Source organism: Thalassophryne amazonica, chromosome 6, assembly GCF_902500255.1.
Source record: "Thalassophryne amazonica chromosome 6, fThaAma1.1, whole genome shotgun sequence".
Lineage (NCBI taxonomy): Eukaryota > Metazoa > Chordata > Actinopteri > Batrachoidiformes > Batrachoididae > Thalassophryne > Thalassophryne amazonica.
Window position 1 is genome coordinate 45571616 of NC_047108.1, and position 14761 is coordinate 45586376.

The 14761-nt window shown below is 42.5% G+C and overlaps 1 protein-coding gene across 1 annotated transcript; it reads right to left on the minus strand.

Annotated features, from left to right (window-relative positions):
- Positions 1-423: 423 nt before the first annotated feature.
- On the minus strand, positions 424-12388 carry LOC117512137 (serine-rich adhesin for platelets-like). The gene is made up of 2 exons (XM_034172116.1): positions 12098-12388; positions 424-2654 (listed from the first exon to the last, which is right to left on the minus strand). The coding sequence occupies exons 1-2, from the start codon at positions 12359-12361 to the stop codon at positions 1035-1037; spliced, it is 1884 nt and encodes a 627-aa protein (XP_034028007.1). The 5' UTR covers positions 12362-12388; the 3' UTR covers positions 424-1034.
- Between the last annotated feature and the right edge of the window lie 2373 nt (positions 12389-14761).

Genomic DNA, 14761 nt, shown 5'->3' on the forward strand with positions numbered 1-14761 from the left:
GGGGTGGACCAGTGCTCACTCAAAGCCTGTCCACAGGCGAATGACGCAACCGACAGGCGTGAAAAAACTCACGCATGCGCACGAAGGTTCAAGCTTGTCTGATGCAATCACACGTGATTCATATCCATATAGTTTTTGAAAAAAAATAAAAAGGTTGGATAGTTTCCTCACAGACCTCATATATATATATATATATATATATATATATATATATAATATTTATTTATTTATTTTTTGGTTGGGGGGGAATGTAGGCTGTAATTATTAAAATTAAAATAAACAAAAATGCCTGAAACATTTTAGTTGTTATGTAATGAGCTCAGAATATAGAAACTTTACACTTTTTAATTACAGGACAAAAAACAAACACAAAAAAACAACAAAAAAACATTTTTTGATGATATTCTATTCTTTTTGTAGATGTATGAGATATTGAGAGTGTGAATATGTTTCATGTTGCTTCCATCATGGGAGAGCTCCTTGGACATGCAGTTCAAGGAGCTCTCCATAGGACAGCTCCTTCACATTCTCAAGTTTTCTGATGTCCAGACTACTGTCTGCTTTTTTCGGGGTTAAAAACAAAACAAAACACCAGATTACAACCCCCTGACTGTGTGTTGGTACTGAGGCACTGCAATAATAGGCCACCATTAAGCCATACATCTAAAAAAAAAAGAACAGAATTTGTTTTTTAATGTTTGTTTGTGTTTGTTTTTTGTACTGTAATTAAAAAGTGTAAAGTTTATATATTCTGGCCTCATTACATAACAACAAAAATGTTACTGGATGTCCTTGGACATGCAGTTAAGATAAAAATTTCTTTGTGATCTGTATGTAAATTTGATCTCTGTGATTACATTTTTATTGCAGACTACATATTTTTGGCCATCATATTTCACACATTAGTTTATTATTCCTAGTTTCCAAAAATGCCTTTCCCCAACCTCTATTTCCCAGTAATGCTGTCCTGAAGTGAGAGAATGATAACAGAACTCACTGAATGCAGTGCATACAAAAGAACAGCCATCTTTGTGCTAGGACAACAAAACAAAAGGGGCCTTGTCTTCATTTGATCTGCTAGAACCAGAAACAGAGCTGGACGTGGTCGGGGTTGTTCCAAAAGAAAAACCAGAAACAGGATGGGACTTGGTTTCACTTGATGTGGAACCAGAAACAGAGCTGGATGTGGTTGAGGCTGTTCCAAAAGAAAAACCAGAAACAGGATGGGACTTGGTTTCACTTGATGTGGAACCAGAAACAGAGCTGGACATGGTCGGGGTTGTTATAAAGGAAAAACCAGAAACAGGACGGGACTTGGTTTCACATGATGTGGAGCCAGAAACAGAGCTGGATGTGGTCGAGGCTGTTCCAAAAGAAAAACCAGAAACAGGACGGGACTTGGTTTCACTTGATGTGGAACCAGAAACAGAGCTGGACATGGTCGGGGTTGTTCCAAAAGAAAAAACAGAAACAGGATGGGACTTGGTTTCACTTGATGTGGAACCAGAAACAGAGCTGGACATGGTCGGGGTTGTTATAAAGGAAAAACCAGAAACAGGACGGGACTTGGTTTCACATGATGTGGAGCCAGAAACAGAGCTGGATGTGGTCGAGGCTGTTCCAAAAGAAAAACCAGAAACAGGACGGGACTTGGTTTCACTTGATGTGGAACCAGAAACAGAGCTGGACATGGTCGGGGTTGTTATAAAGGAAAAACCAGAAACAGGACGGGACTTGGTTTCACTTGATGTGGAACCAAAAAGAGAGGAGAGTGTGGTTTGATGAGAATCTTTTTCAGAGGCAACAACAGAGGAAGTCATGGTTTGGCCCAATCCAGAGTTGCGACCAATAACAGGTCGCTTGGATTGTGCATGTATGGAACCAAAAGTAAAGGAGCCAGAACCTTGTTTCTGACTGAACAAATGTTTAGGAAGTATGCTAGCTGATGGAAACAAACTTCTCCCATCATCAGACACATTCAAATTTTTAATCTCACATGTGAGTGATAGTTTTTCTTCTCGAGGTTTGATAATCTGAAGCATCTCCTTCCAAACAAAGAACTGTAGGTGACTTTCAAAAGGCCCCAGATTGAGAGCTGAACTCACAACGTTGAGATCTGTTGATCTGGGTTTGAACAAATGTTCTCTCGTTATCATTTTCTCATCAGTGCAGGTTTTTAGAAACCTCTCTGTTTCTTTGATCTCAAGAACTGATGTCACCTTCCTCTTCAGCACCTCATCTTCAGACAGAACTGTTTGTATATCATTTAACCTCTCAGTCATCTTCTGAACATCATCATCCTCTTTCTGTTTGAGGTCAGTTTTGATCTCTTTTTCTCTCTTTCTCAGAAACTGGTGCATCTCCTCAAACTGGGTGCTGATTTGGTTCCTCAGCTGGTTTGACTTCTCTTCACTTTTTGTTATTTCTTCTCTCTGTGAGTCGGCGAGGTTCTCTACAGTAGACATGTCATCAGAAACATGTTGCATTAAGTTCTCCAGCTCCTGCCTCACAGATGCAGATGCTTCTTTGATTGGATTAAACGTGTGTCCTTCATGCTTCTCTCCATCTCGACATATGACACAAGTTAACTTCTGCTCTGTGACGCAGAACAACTTCAGCTTTTCATCATGTTCATGGCACAGCCACTCAGAATCCTAAAGAAGAGAAAAAAGCACTTGTCAAAAATATGTAAAAATTCCAGAACTGGACTTGGTCCATATTGGAATTCTGCAACCACACCACACATCTGTAATTGTGAAAAGCCATTGAATCTATCCAGGTCTATTAGAGAACTTAAACCATAACCATTATACTTTACTAAATGTATCCCTGACTCAAAATAAATGCAGAGAAAGTCGTATCATTTCATTAGAGGAGGTGACGGTCTACTGGTTAAAACGCTGGGCTTGAGACCAGAGGATCCTCGGTTCAAATCCCAGCCTGAGGGCCCTTTGTCAAGGCCCTTAATCCCCTAGTTGCTCCCATAGTGTAGTGAGTACCTTGAATGGCAGCACCCTCACATTGGGGAGAATGTGAGGGTTTATTTATAAAGCGCTTTGAGCGTCTGATGCAGATGGACAAGCGCTATATAAATGTAGTCCATTTACCATTTGCACAGTTTCTGGACAGCTTGAGACATCACCTGTGAGTCTAATTTTGAAACAAGTAGTACAGAGAGCTTTCCAGAAATGTCAGTCTATTTCTTTGCATAGTTGTGGCACAAATATAATTTACTTTTTTTTTCTGTGATACATAATGCAGTGTGGAGTTAAGGTGCATGAACAAAATGGAACACTTCCAGTTTTATCCAGATCAATTCAGTCCAGGTTGTTTGTTCTTTCCCTGACTTCTTCGTCTTTGTCATCTTTCAGCTGGTCCAGATAGGGATCCCCACAGCAGATCGTCTGTCTCCATCTCATCCTGTCCTCTGTCACACCAGCCACTACATGTCCTCCCTCATTACCTTCTCTTAGACCTTACTCTTCTCCCCCTGCCTGGTGAGTCCATCCTCACTTGCCCAAACATCCTAATCATACATCGGTCACTTCTATACTAAAACATCCTATGGGTTGGTCCTCTGATATCTAATCCTGTCCATCTTCATTATTCTAGAGCAGGGACAAGCAATCATGTGCCACGAAGGCCGAAGACACTGCAGGTTTTCCTTGCTACCAATCACCTCAGCATGTGATTTCATTGACGATCAGGTGTTTATGTTCAGGGGAGGAGCTCATCAGTAACCCACCTGCTGAGTGATTGGTTGTAAGAAAAACCTGCAATGTCTGGGCCCTTGTTACCCACCCCTGTTCTAGAGGAAACTCAAAGTATCTTGAGTTCTGCCACACCTCCTCTCTTTATGCCAATGCCACTGTGTTGAAGCCACACAGCACAGCTGGTCTATCATTTTTAAAGTTCCCTTTCCACTTGCTAATTCTCCCAGTTCTTATTGTAGATACTGCCCCTTACAAAGAACAAAATTAATATACTCCTCAGTTTGAATTCATTGGAAGTCATGCTGAAAACCAGGCCCAGGTCCCCAGAGACACAGTCCACACAGGGACAGACCTCGAACATGGACGACAATTGGTTTTTATAAAAGACAATGTAGGAGGTACAGTGGGCGGGTTTTAGTCTCACAATCCTAATCTTACTGGCTCCCCACAGACAGACAGATGGGTGCTCCCCTTTATCTTAAAGTTACGCATGCGTAATGGAAGTGAAACTTAACTCTTTTGTTGAGACTTTGAACCAGGTTCCAAGCACTTCTAAACAAATAACAAAAGCAAATACTTGATAATTAACCTAAAATAATAAAATAAGGAATTAGCACTGATATTATCACTCTTGCAGATATCCTTCTATCACAAATCATTCCTGCCACTCTTCTCCACCACTTCCATCCTGCCTGCACTCTCTTCTTTACCTCTCTACTCACCTACACTGAAAAAAGAGAACAGATGAACCAACTTAACAAAAAAACATTACAGGTGGTAAAACCTGAATGAATTAAATTGTTTGAACTTACGTTTGTAAATTACAGTTAATGTAACTTGCTCATTTAAGTTCATATAAATTAATTAATTCTGGTTTTACCAACTGTAATGCTTTTTTAAGTTAGTTCTTTTTTTCAGTGTACTTTGGACACGCATTCATTCAATTTCAATTAATTTTCATTTATATTGCGCCAAATCACAACAGAGTTGCCTCAAGGCGCTTCACACAGGTAAGGTCTAACCTTACTAACCCCCAGAGCAACAGTGGTAAGGAAAAACTCCCTCTGAGGAAGAAACCTCAAGCAGACCAGACTCAAAGGGGTGACCCTCTGCTTGGGCCATGCTACACACATAAATTACAGAACAATTCACAGAACAATCCACGGACAAATACAAGAAATGCTATTGGCGCACAGGACAGGAGGGTCGCCAACACAAATACAACTCCCATTTCTGGATAGAGCTGCACCTTAAACAGAGAGAAAAAACAGAATCAGGCATCAGAAAGACAAAAAATATTGTATAATTTGCCAGCATTAAACAACAAGAAAAACAGAGAAATACTAAGGTGATTGCCGGCCACTAGCCCTAAACTTCACTAAAAGACCCAGAATTTAGGTACAGTTGAGGCCGCAGCCCGCTCCAATTGCTAATAAATCAATTAAAAGAGTAAAAAGTGTAAAACAAAACTGTACCAGTATGCTAGTCATATGAAAGGGAACATAAGTGCGTCTTAAGTCTGGACTTGAAAATCTCCACAGAATCTGATTGTTTTATTGAGGCAGGGAGATCATTCCACAGAACAGGGGCACAATAAGAGAAAGCTTTGTGACCCGCAGACTTCTTATTCACGTTAGGGACACAAAGTAGTCCTGCACCCTGAGAACGTAAAGCCCGGGCCGGTACGTAAGGTTTAATTAGGTCAGCTAGGTAGGGGGGTGCCAAACTCAGCCACATGGGGTGTGCAGCCAGTACATTCTGAGTGCCGGTCCCAAGCCCGGATAAATGAGGAGGGTTGCATCAGGAAGGGCATCTGGCGGTAAAACAAGCCAACCCAAAGATGCAGACTCAGAATCGAATTCCCATACCGGACCGGTCGCGGCCCGGGTTAACAACGTCCGCCACCGGTGCTATTGCCCAACAGGGTGCCAGTGGAAATTGGGCTACTGCTGGGTGAAGACGACGAAGAAGAGGAGGAAAACGTTGCCACGAACAGCTGGAGAAGAAGAAAACTAGAAGGGTGGAAATGAGAGTGGGGACTTTGAATGTTGGTAGTATGACTGGTAAAGGGAGAGAGCTGGCTGATATGATGGAGAAGAGAAAGGTAGACATATTGTGTGTGCAAGAGACCAAGTGGAAGGGAAGCAAAAGCAAGAGCAGGAGCATCGGCGGTGGGTACAAGTTGTTGTACCATGGTGAGGACAGGAAGAGAAATGGTGTTGGGGTCATTTTAAAGGAAGAGTATGTTAACGTGTGTTGGAGGTTAAGCGAGTGTCTGACAGGGTGATGAGTGTGAAGTTGGAAATTGAAGGGGTGATGATGAATATCATCAGTGCATATGCCCCACAGGTAGGTTGTGAGATGAAGGAGAAAGAAGATTTCTGGAGTGTGTTAGATGAGGTGGTGGAGAGTGTGCCCAAGCATGAAAGAGTGGTGATAGGAGCAGACTTCAATGGGCATGTTGCTGAAGGGAACAGAGGTGATGAGGAAGTAATATGGTATCAAGGATAGGAATGGGGAAGGACAGATGGTAGTTGATTTTGCAAAAAGGATGGAAGTGGCTGTGGTGAATACCTACTTTAAGAAAAGGGAGGAGCACAGGGTAACATATAAGAGTGGAGGAAGGTGCACACAGGTGGACTACATTCTTTATAGGAGATGCAAGCTAAAAGAAATCAGACTGTAAGGTGGTAGCAGGAGAGCGTGTCACTAGACAGCATAGGATGGTTGTTTGTAGGATGGGTAAAGAAGAGGAAGAGAGTGAGAGCTCAACAAAGGATCAGATGGTGGAAGCTGAAGGAGGAAGACTGTTGTGTGAAATTTAGCGAGCAGGTGAGAGAAGCACTAGTTGGAGGGGAAGCAATTTTGGACAACTGGAAAAGTACTGCAGATGTGGTGAGGGAGACAGCTAGGGCAGTATTGGGTATGACATCTGGACAGTGGAAGGAAGACAAGGAGACTTGGTGGTGGAATGAAGAGGTCCAGGAAAGCATAAGGAGAAAGAGGTTGGCAAAAAAGTTTTGGGACAGTCGGAGAGATGAAGAAAGTAGACAGGAGTACAAGGAGATGCGGCGTAAGGCGAGAAGAGAAGTGGCAAAAGCAAAGGAAAAGGCATATTGCGAGCTGTACAAGAAGTTGAATAGTAAGGAAGGAGAAAAGGACTTGTACCGATTGGCCAGACAAAGGGACAGAGCTGGAAAGGATGTGCAGCAGGTTAAGGTGGTAAAACATGCACATGGTAATGTGCTGACAAGTGAGGAGTGTGTGCTGACAAGTGAGGAGTGTGTGCTGAGAAGATGGAGGGAATATTTTGAAGAGTTGATGAATAAAGAAAATGAGCGAGAGAAAAGGCTGGATGATGTGGTGAGAGTAAATCAGGAAGTAAAAGAGATTAGCAAGGAAGAAGTGAGGGCTGCTATGAAGAGGATGAAAGGCAGTTGGTCCAGATGACATTCCAATGGAGGCATGGAAATGTCTAGGAGAGATGGCAGTAGAGTTTCTAACCAGATTGTTTAATAAAATCTTGGAAAGTGAGAGGATGCCTGAGGAGTGGAGACGAAGTGTGCTGGTTCCTATTTTCAAGAACAAGGGTGATGTGCAGAGCTGCAGTAACTACAGAGGCATAAAGCTGAACAGCCACAGCATGAAGTTATGGGAAAGAGTAGTAGAAGCTAGGCTTAGAAAACAGGTGAAGATCTTTGAGCAGCAATATGGCTTCATGCCGAGAAAGAGCACTACAGATGCAATGTTTGCTCTGAGAATACTGTTGGAAAAGTACAGAGAAGGACAGAAAGAGTTACATTGTGTGTTTGTGGACTTAGAAAAAGCATATGATAGGGTGCCAAGAGAAGAGTTGTGGCATTGTATGAGGAAGTCTGGAGTGGCAGAGAAGTATGTTAGGGTAGTGCAGGACATGTACAAGAATAGTGTGACAGCAGTGAGATGCGCAGTCGGAATGACAGACTCATTCAAGGTGGAGGTGGGATTACACCAAGGATCAGCTCTGAGTCCTTTCTTGTTTGCAGTGGTGATGGACAGGTTGACAGATGAGATCAGACAGGAGTCCCCATGGACTATGATGTTTGCAAAAGACATTGTGATCTGTAGTGAGAGTAGAGAGCAAGTTGAGTCTAGTCTGGAGAAGTGGAGATATGCTTTGGAGAGAAGGGGAATGAAAGTCAGTAGAAGCAAGACTGAGTACATGTGTGTGAATGAGAGGGAGCCCAGTGGAATAGTGCAGTTACAAGGAGTAGAAGTGGTGAAAGTAGATGAGTTTAAATATTGGGGGTCAACTGTTCAAAGTAATGGAGAGTGTGGTAGAGAGGTGATGAAGAGAGTGCAGGCAGGGTGGAGTGGGTGGAGAAAGGTGGCAGGAGTGATTTGTGACCGAAGAATATCAGCAAGAGTGAAGGGGAAAGTTTACAAAACAGTAGTGAGACCAGCTATGTTGTATGGTTTAGAGACAGTGGCACTAACAAAAAGACAGGAGGGCAGAGCTGGAGGTGGCAGAACTGAAGATGTTGAGATTCTCTTTGGGAGTGACAAGAATGGACAAGATTAGGAATGAACATATCAGAGGGACAGCTCAGGTGGGACGGTTTGGAGACAAGTCAGAGAGGCGAGATTGAGATGGTTTGGACATGTGCAGAGGAGGGACCCAGGGTATATAGGGAGAAGGATGCTGAGGATGGAGCCACCAGGCAGGAGGAGAAGAGGGAGACCAAAGAGGAGGTTCATGGATGTGCTGAGAGAGGACATGCAGGTGGTTGGTGTGACAGAGGAAGATACAGAGGGCAGGGTGAGATGGAAACGACTGATCTGCTGTGGCGACCCCTAACGGGAACAGCCGAAAGACAAAGAAGAAGAAGAAGGTAGGGAGGTGCCAGTCCATGAATAATTTTATAGGTTAGTAGCAGAACCTTAAAATCTGATCTCACTGGGACAGGAAGCCAGTGAAGAGACGCCAAAATGGGTGTCAAAAGTCGTGTCAAAAGTCTGGCTGCAGCATTTTATACCAGCTTACTACAGCTAATGGTTATGGGGACCTGGAGCCTATCCAAGCAATCATGGGGCGTGATGATACCCCTTGCACAGGATCACATATAGACAGACAAACACATTCACAACTACAGTCAATTCAATTAATTTTATTTGTATAGCACCAAATCACAACAATGCTGCCTCAAAGCGCTTCACACGAATGAGGTCTAACCTTACCAACCCCCCCTGAGCAAGCACACAGGTGACAGTGGTAAGGAAAAATTTGTCCTCTGCATTTAACCCATCCTAATTACAGTTACACATAATCTAACCACTAGGAGCAGTGGGCAGCCACAGTCCGGCGTCCGGTAGCCAACTCCAGATACAGAGATGCTGCCTTCATCAGGTGCAGAAAAAGCAACAGACCCTAAATAAGCATGCTATATATATATTTTTTTTTAATTGCGGGTGGAAACCAATACAGACACGGAGAGAGAACATGCAAACTCCACACAGAAAGATGGGAAGCAATCCCCCAACCTTCTTGCTGTGAGGCATTAGGGTTAACCACTAAGTCACCAGAATTCCAAATTCTTTTCTTTCTTGACATTGTTAACACAGAAACTGGCAATCTGGCTGACACTATTGTACCTCATATTTAGTTCTCGTAATAAGATATAAGAAGGGACGTAGAGGTAAGAAGGTTTTATTCATGCTTTTATCTTGTGCCATCCACAGAAAGAGACTGTGTGTATTTGGTTGAGGTGGGGTGAGGAAAGCAAAGCGTTACATTTTTTTTAATTCACCGCAGGTGTGTTACTGTTCTGTTTTGGCTGCTGTGAGCTCAGCAGCTGTCAGCAATAACAGTTACATGTACAGAAAAGACATAAAATAATATTGCAGAGGATAACAAATGACTAACTTTCACTGATGCAATAAAGTTTACCAAAGGTGGGTAATTTAGCTTTGGAGGGCAAAAACAAAATTCTGCAAGTTCACACTCACTGGCTTGGAAGCCAGTCATGTTTTTAGTGGAGCACCACAGGGACATAAGGACACTGAGAGCTCAAGCACAAGTAAGCATGAAAAACAAAAGCTATGATGTTTTGGTAAGTTAACCGCCTGCATGTAAGTTGTGATAACCTTACTCAGTGTCTGTTTGCCAACCGTCTCCAGTGGGTTAACTCACGATCAGCACAAAGTCCAACTGATGTCTCATGTAAATGATTGAAAAAGCTGATGCAACCCAACTTTGATTATATAAGAGCATGCAAGCAAAAGTTGTGCTTCTCCCCATCTAAAAGGGGAAGTATGACATTTCACAACCTGCGCTTTGTCTTTATGTGTTTGCCATTCATCTTTTCAGTTTGGACAAAAACAAATACAATTGAGTCAGTATTGATTTTGAACACGAACACTATCATGTGCTGCATAAATACTTAGGCTGAATCTCAATTCTACCCCTCGTCCCTTACCCTTCCCCCTTCCCCTCTGTTTTGCACGGGCACAAGAGACAGAGGGGTGTCTCAATTCTCTTTTTAGAGCGAGGCGGAGGGGTAGGCAGAGGGCTACTAACCCCTCCGTTTGGAGTGAATCTGGATGCACACTCCGTTTGGAGGGGTAGGAGGAGCTTACCGCTGTCTCTGAAAAAACAAACATGGCGCCGAAAGAGTCGCACAAATGAAACGGCTTTCATTACAAATTGCGCTTTTTAGAAAGTTATAACTTGCCAAAAAACTTTACAGGCAGTTGTCTATAACAGCAACATGTATGCTGCTGGATGCATGCTGTATATATTGTCGTTCTGAGGAATATCGTAACGTTGCTCGTGCGCTGCATATACACACGAACGATATGATAAGACACTTTTATATCTCACAACGGAGAAAATCATGATAAAGGATAAGCACGTTAATTTGTATGTTCATAAATCTTTGGATAATATCAATCTCTGCTGTTGGATTACAAGGTCTGTAACGTGTGTATTTTGTAAACAAACAGGGAGCCAAACAAACAGGAATATCAATCAATCAATGATTAATCAAACAATATTAATTATTACTATTATTAATTAATTATTATTAGTATCATTAACATTAATTAATTACTAATTAATTAATTATTAATACCATTAATTATTATTATTAATTACATTAATTAACATGATTGCGATGCATCGAAGAAATCTGCAACTTCTATTTCTTTGCATTTACACAGAAAGGCGAGAAAATAAAAAAGAGCAAACAGGCTACTGCAACAAGTTGCATTTCGGTTGCCATGTTAACAAACAGTGAAGACGGCAGTTTGACATGGGCAGTTTTTTTTTTCTCCTAAGGCGGAGGGGTGTCTCAATTCATAGGGCTAGAGGCATACCCCTTTGCCTTACCCCTTGTTTTAAAGGGGTAGGCATAGGGGTAGGGCCAAGGGGAAGGGGAACAAAAGAGAATTGAGATTGGGGGTTAATGTACTCACATTTAAAAATAGCCAATTATACAGCTAGGGGCTTACTCAAGACTTACTGTTGGCCCGTGATGCTGCTCGCCACTGTGTACTTTGTCAACACTCACTCACTCACTCAGCTTTAACGTTTATCCGGTGTCGCACACTGAATGCTCCCCCCTAAAAATCAGTTCCCGTGCCTTCACTGCACGTGTCATTTCAGAGCTGCAGCAGCAATTCACAGATTATTGCTTTGTTTCTACTAAAAACTGCACACCAGGCATGATCTGTCTCAGCGCCACATATCTGAAGCTTTTGTACAACAATCGTTTCCACATAAATTCACCACTATTTCATCATAAAAGATGGGGGACCGATCAGAGCACCACTACAGCACATCTGAGACTGACTCTCTTAGTCTGACTCTCTACACCCGATCAAAGGGAATAATGTGATTATTAGTCATCAGATGACAAAGGAAAACCTCTTAAATCATACTAAAGTCAGTTTTAAGCAGAAACGAGTTGATAATCGGTGAATCACTGCTGATACTCCAAAATGACACATGCGCAGTGACGGCAGGGGGACAGATTTTTAGCAGTGGCTCCACCACCACTTGAAAAAAAAAGCTCACAGCATCTAATAGTTGAAAAAAATTACTGCACCTGGACTTGATTACTGTCATGATTTTGTGATCACCGGGACCAGGTATAGGTACTGGGGGGTCATGAGCCATTCCCAAGTGGTCGCCCATGCAAGTACTAATCAGGATCTAATCTGCTTAATTTCTGTGATTTGACATGATTCCCTGTGCATAGAGAGCCAAGAGTGTGGTTGTTAAGATAACAGCACAAATACTACTACTACTACTAATAATAATAAGTGTGTTCCAGCAGCTTTACTCCTTGAGCTCCGAAAAACGTTCATGTTAATAATTGATTCGGTTAAGAGCAGCGCAAACTTACCTCTCTGTAATTTCCATGTTCTCTTTTTCTTTTCTCATCTTCTTTAGCCTTTTCAGCAAGGCTTTTCAAAACATAACTGGGTAGAAGACATTTCTGTTCCAGTGAAACTGCCGTGTGACACAGAGGACAAAAGTCCTGTGTCTTCAGTGACTCTGTAATACATTCCCTGCAGAAAGAATGTCCACAGAGAAGAATCACCGGATCAGTAAAGATCGTCTGACAAACTGAACAAGTCAAATCTTCTGAGTAACAAACAGATGCCATGCTGTCTGCTTGCACTTCTTTTCTTGACTGACAAATTTCTAACTTTTGCTTTCCTGGAAAAGCCACGCCTCGTCTGTTGCAGACTGACAGCCGGGTACAGCCAGAGTAACTTTCAGTTTGAAAAGCAAATGTGTTTGCCAAGTGAGTGGGTGTGGTTTACCAGGCTACCAGACTGACTGTATTTCTTAATATTCTTCCTTTTCATGTGTTAGATAATATTTGTGCTAATTCCTTATTTTATGTTAATGATCAAGTATTAGCCTTTGTTATTTGATTGGAAGTCTCTGAGATCTGGTTTAGAGATTAAACATGAGTTAAGTTTCACTTTCATAACGCATGTGCAAGTTTCAGATACAGGGAGGGCTCCCCCTATCTGTGAGAGCCAGTAACATATAGACTAAACCTCACCCACTGTAACACTCACATTGTATTGTGCAAGTTATGTGCAGGGTCTTTTCAAAAGATGGATGCCGTCTGTAAAGACCCAGCCCTGGTTTTCAACGTGACCTTCAATAAATTCAAAATGAGAAAATATAAATGTAGTTCTTTGTAAGGGATAGTAAATTGCATAAAGAATCAAGGGAGAAATTACTCATGGCAGGATAATTATCTCAGCAAACAGCAGCCAGTTGTTTCACAGTTAAGAACTGTAGTTTAGGAAATTGTGAAATGGTAAATGGACTGCATTTATATAGCGCTTTTCCATCTGCATTAGACGCTCAAAGTGCTTTACAATAATGCCTCACATTCACCCCGATGTGAGGGTGCTGTCATACAAGGTACTCACTACACACCGGCAGCAACTAGGGGATTAAGGACTTTGAACAAGGGCCCTTAGTGATTTTCCGGTCAGGCTGGGATTTGAACCGAGGATCGTCTGGTCTTAACCACTAGACCATCACCTCCCCTGTGATGGTCTAGTGCAGTTGTAATAGATGGTGGAACGGTACAAAATTTGGCATTGACAGACAAAACCTTGACTGACAGAGTAAGCATTGGCACTGTAAAAAGATGAAATGGTACTGAAAAACAGTATTGGGAATGAAAACAGTTGCACTCAAAAATATAATAGTTCATTCATTCATGAATGATGAAAATGAGAGACAGAAAAGGCTGGATGATGTAGAGAGAGTAAATCAGGAAGTATAAGGGAGGATGATGTGAGGGCAGCTAGGAAAAGTATGAAGAGTGGAAAGGTGTCCAGATGACATTCTGGTGCAGGCATGGAAATGTCTTGGAGAGATGGCACTGGAGTTTCTAATCAGATTGCTTAATAAAATCTTGGAACGTGAGAGGATGCCTGAGGACTGGAGATGAAGTGTGCTGGTTCCTAGCTTTAAGAACAAAGGTGAGATGGTTTGGACATGTGCAGAGGATGGACTCAGGGTATAGAGGGGAGAAGGATGCTGAGGATGGAGCCACCAGGCAGGAGGAGAAGTGGGAGGCCAAAGAGGAGGTTTATGGATGTGGTGAGGAGACCTGGACAATTAAAAAGTTTCCAATTCACCTAACCTGCATGTCTTTAAATGTGTGAGGAAACCGGAACACCCGGATGACACTCACGCAAAGATGAGTAGAACATGCAAACTCCACACAAAGGCCACAGGTGGGAATCAAACCCATGACTTACTATGAAGATGATCAGGGGCCATCCTCATCAGATATCTGAACCACCTTAACTGTTTCCTTTCATTGTCAAGGAGCACTGATTCTGCTCCAACTCCCTCCAAGATATTCTAGCTTCTTTCCCTGAATGTAAGCCCAGATACACTATGAAGGAACCTTGTTTCCACTGCTTCGATCCGCAACTTTATTCTCTGTGTCACTACCTAAACCTCATCACCATGGATGAGGAAAGGAGCACAAATTGTTTGGTAAATCAAGTGCCTCGCCTTCTGGCTCAACTATTTTGTCACCACCAAAGTCCAGTACAATGTGCAGAACTTCAAATGCAGCACCATTCCGTTTATCAATCTCACACTCCATTTTACCTCACATATGCTTGAACTCCTCCACTTGGGGCAATATCTCTACCCTAACCCAGAGGGGACAATCCACCTTTTTCCAAAAGAGGACCATGGCCTCAAATTTTGAGGTGCCAGTGCTCATCCCAGTCACTTCACTCTCAGCCTCAAACCTGGCCAGTGCACATTGGAGGTCACTGTGCCATGAAGCCAACAGAACTATTTCATAACAGCAAAGATGCATTTCATAGTTCAGCAAACTGGGCACCCTCCAATCCCTGACTGTGGTGGCACTAAGCTAGCCTCTGCCTTTACCAACCTACTGTAAGGTTTATCCAGCCTGTAACCTAAAGTCTCAACCTATATGCAAAGTTTAATATGGGAGTGACCTGCTTTTTCCTGAATGAGTGGGTCTAACAGATCTGTTGGTGAGGAA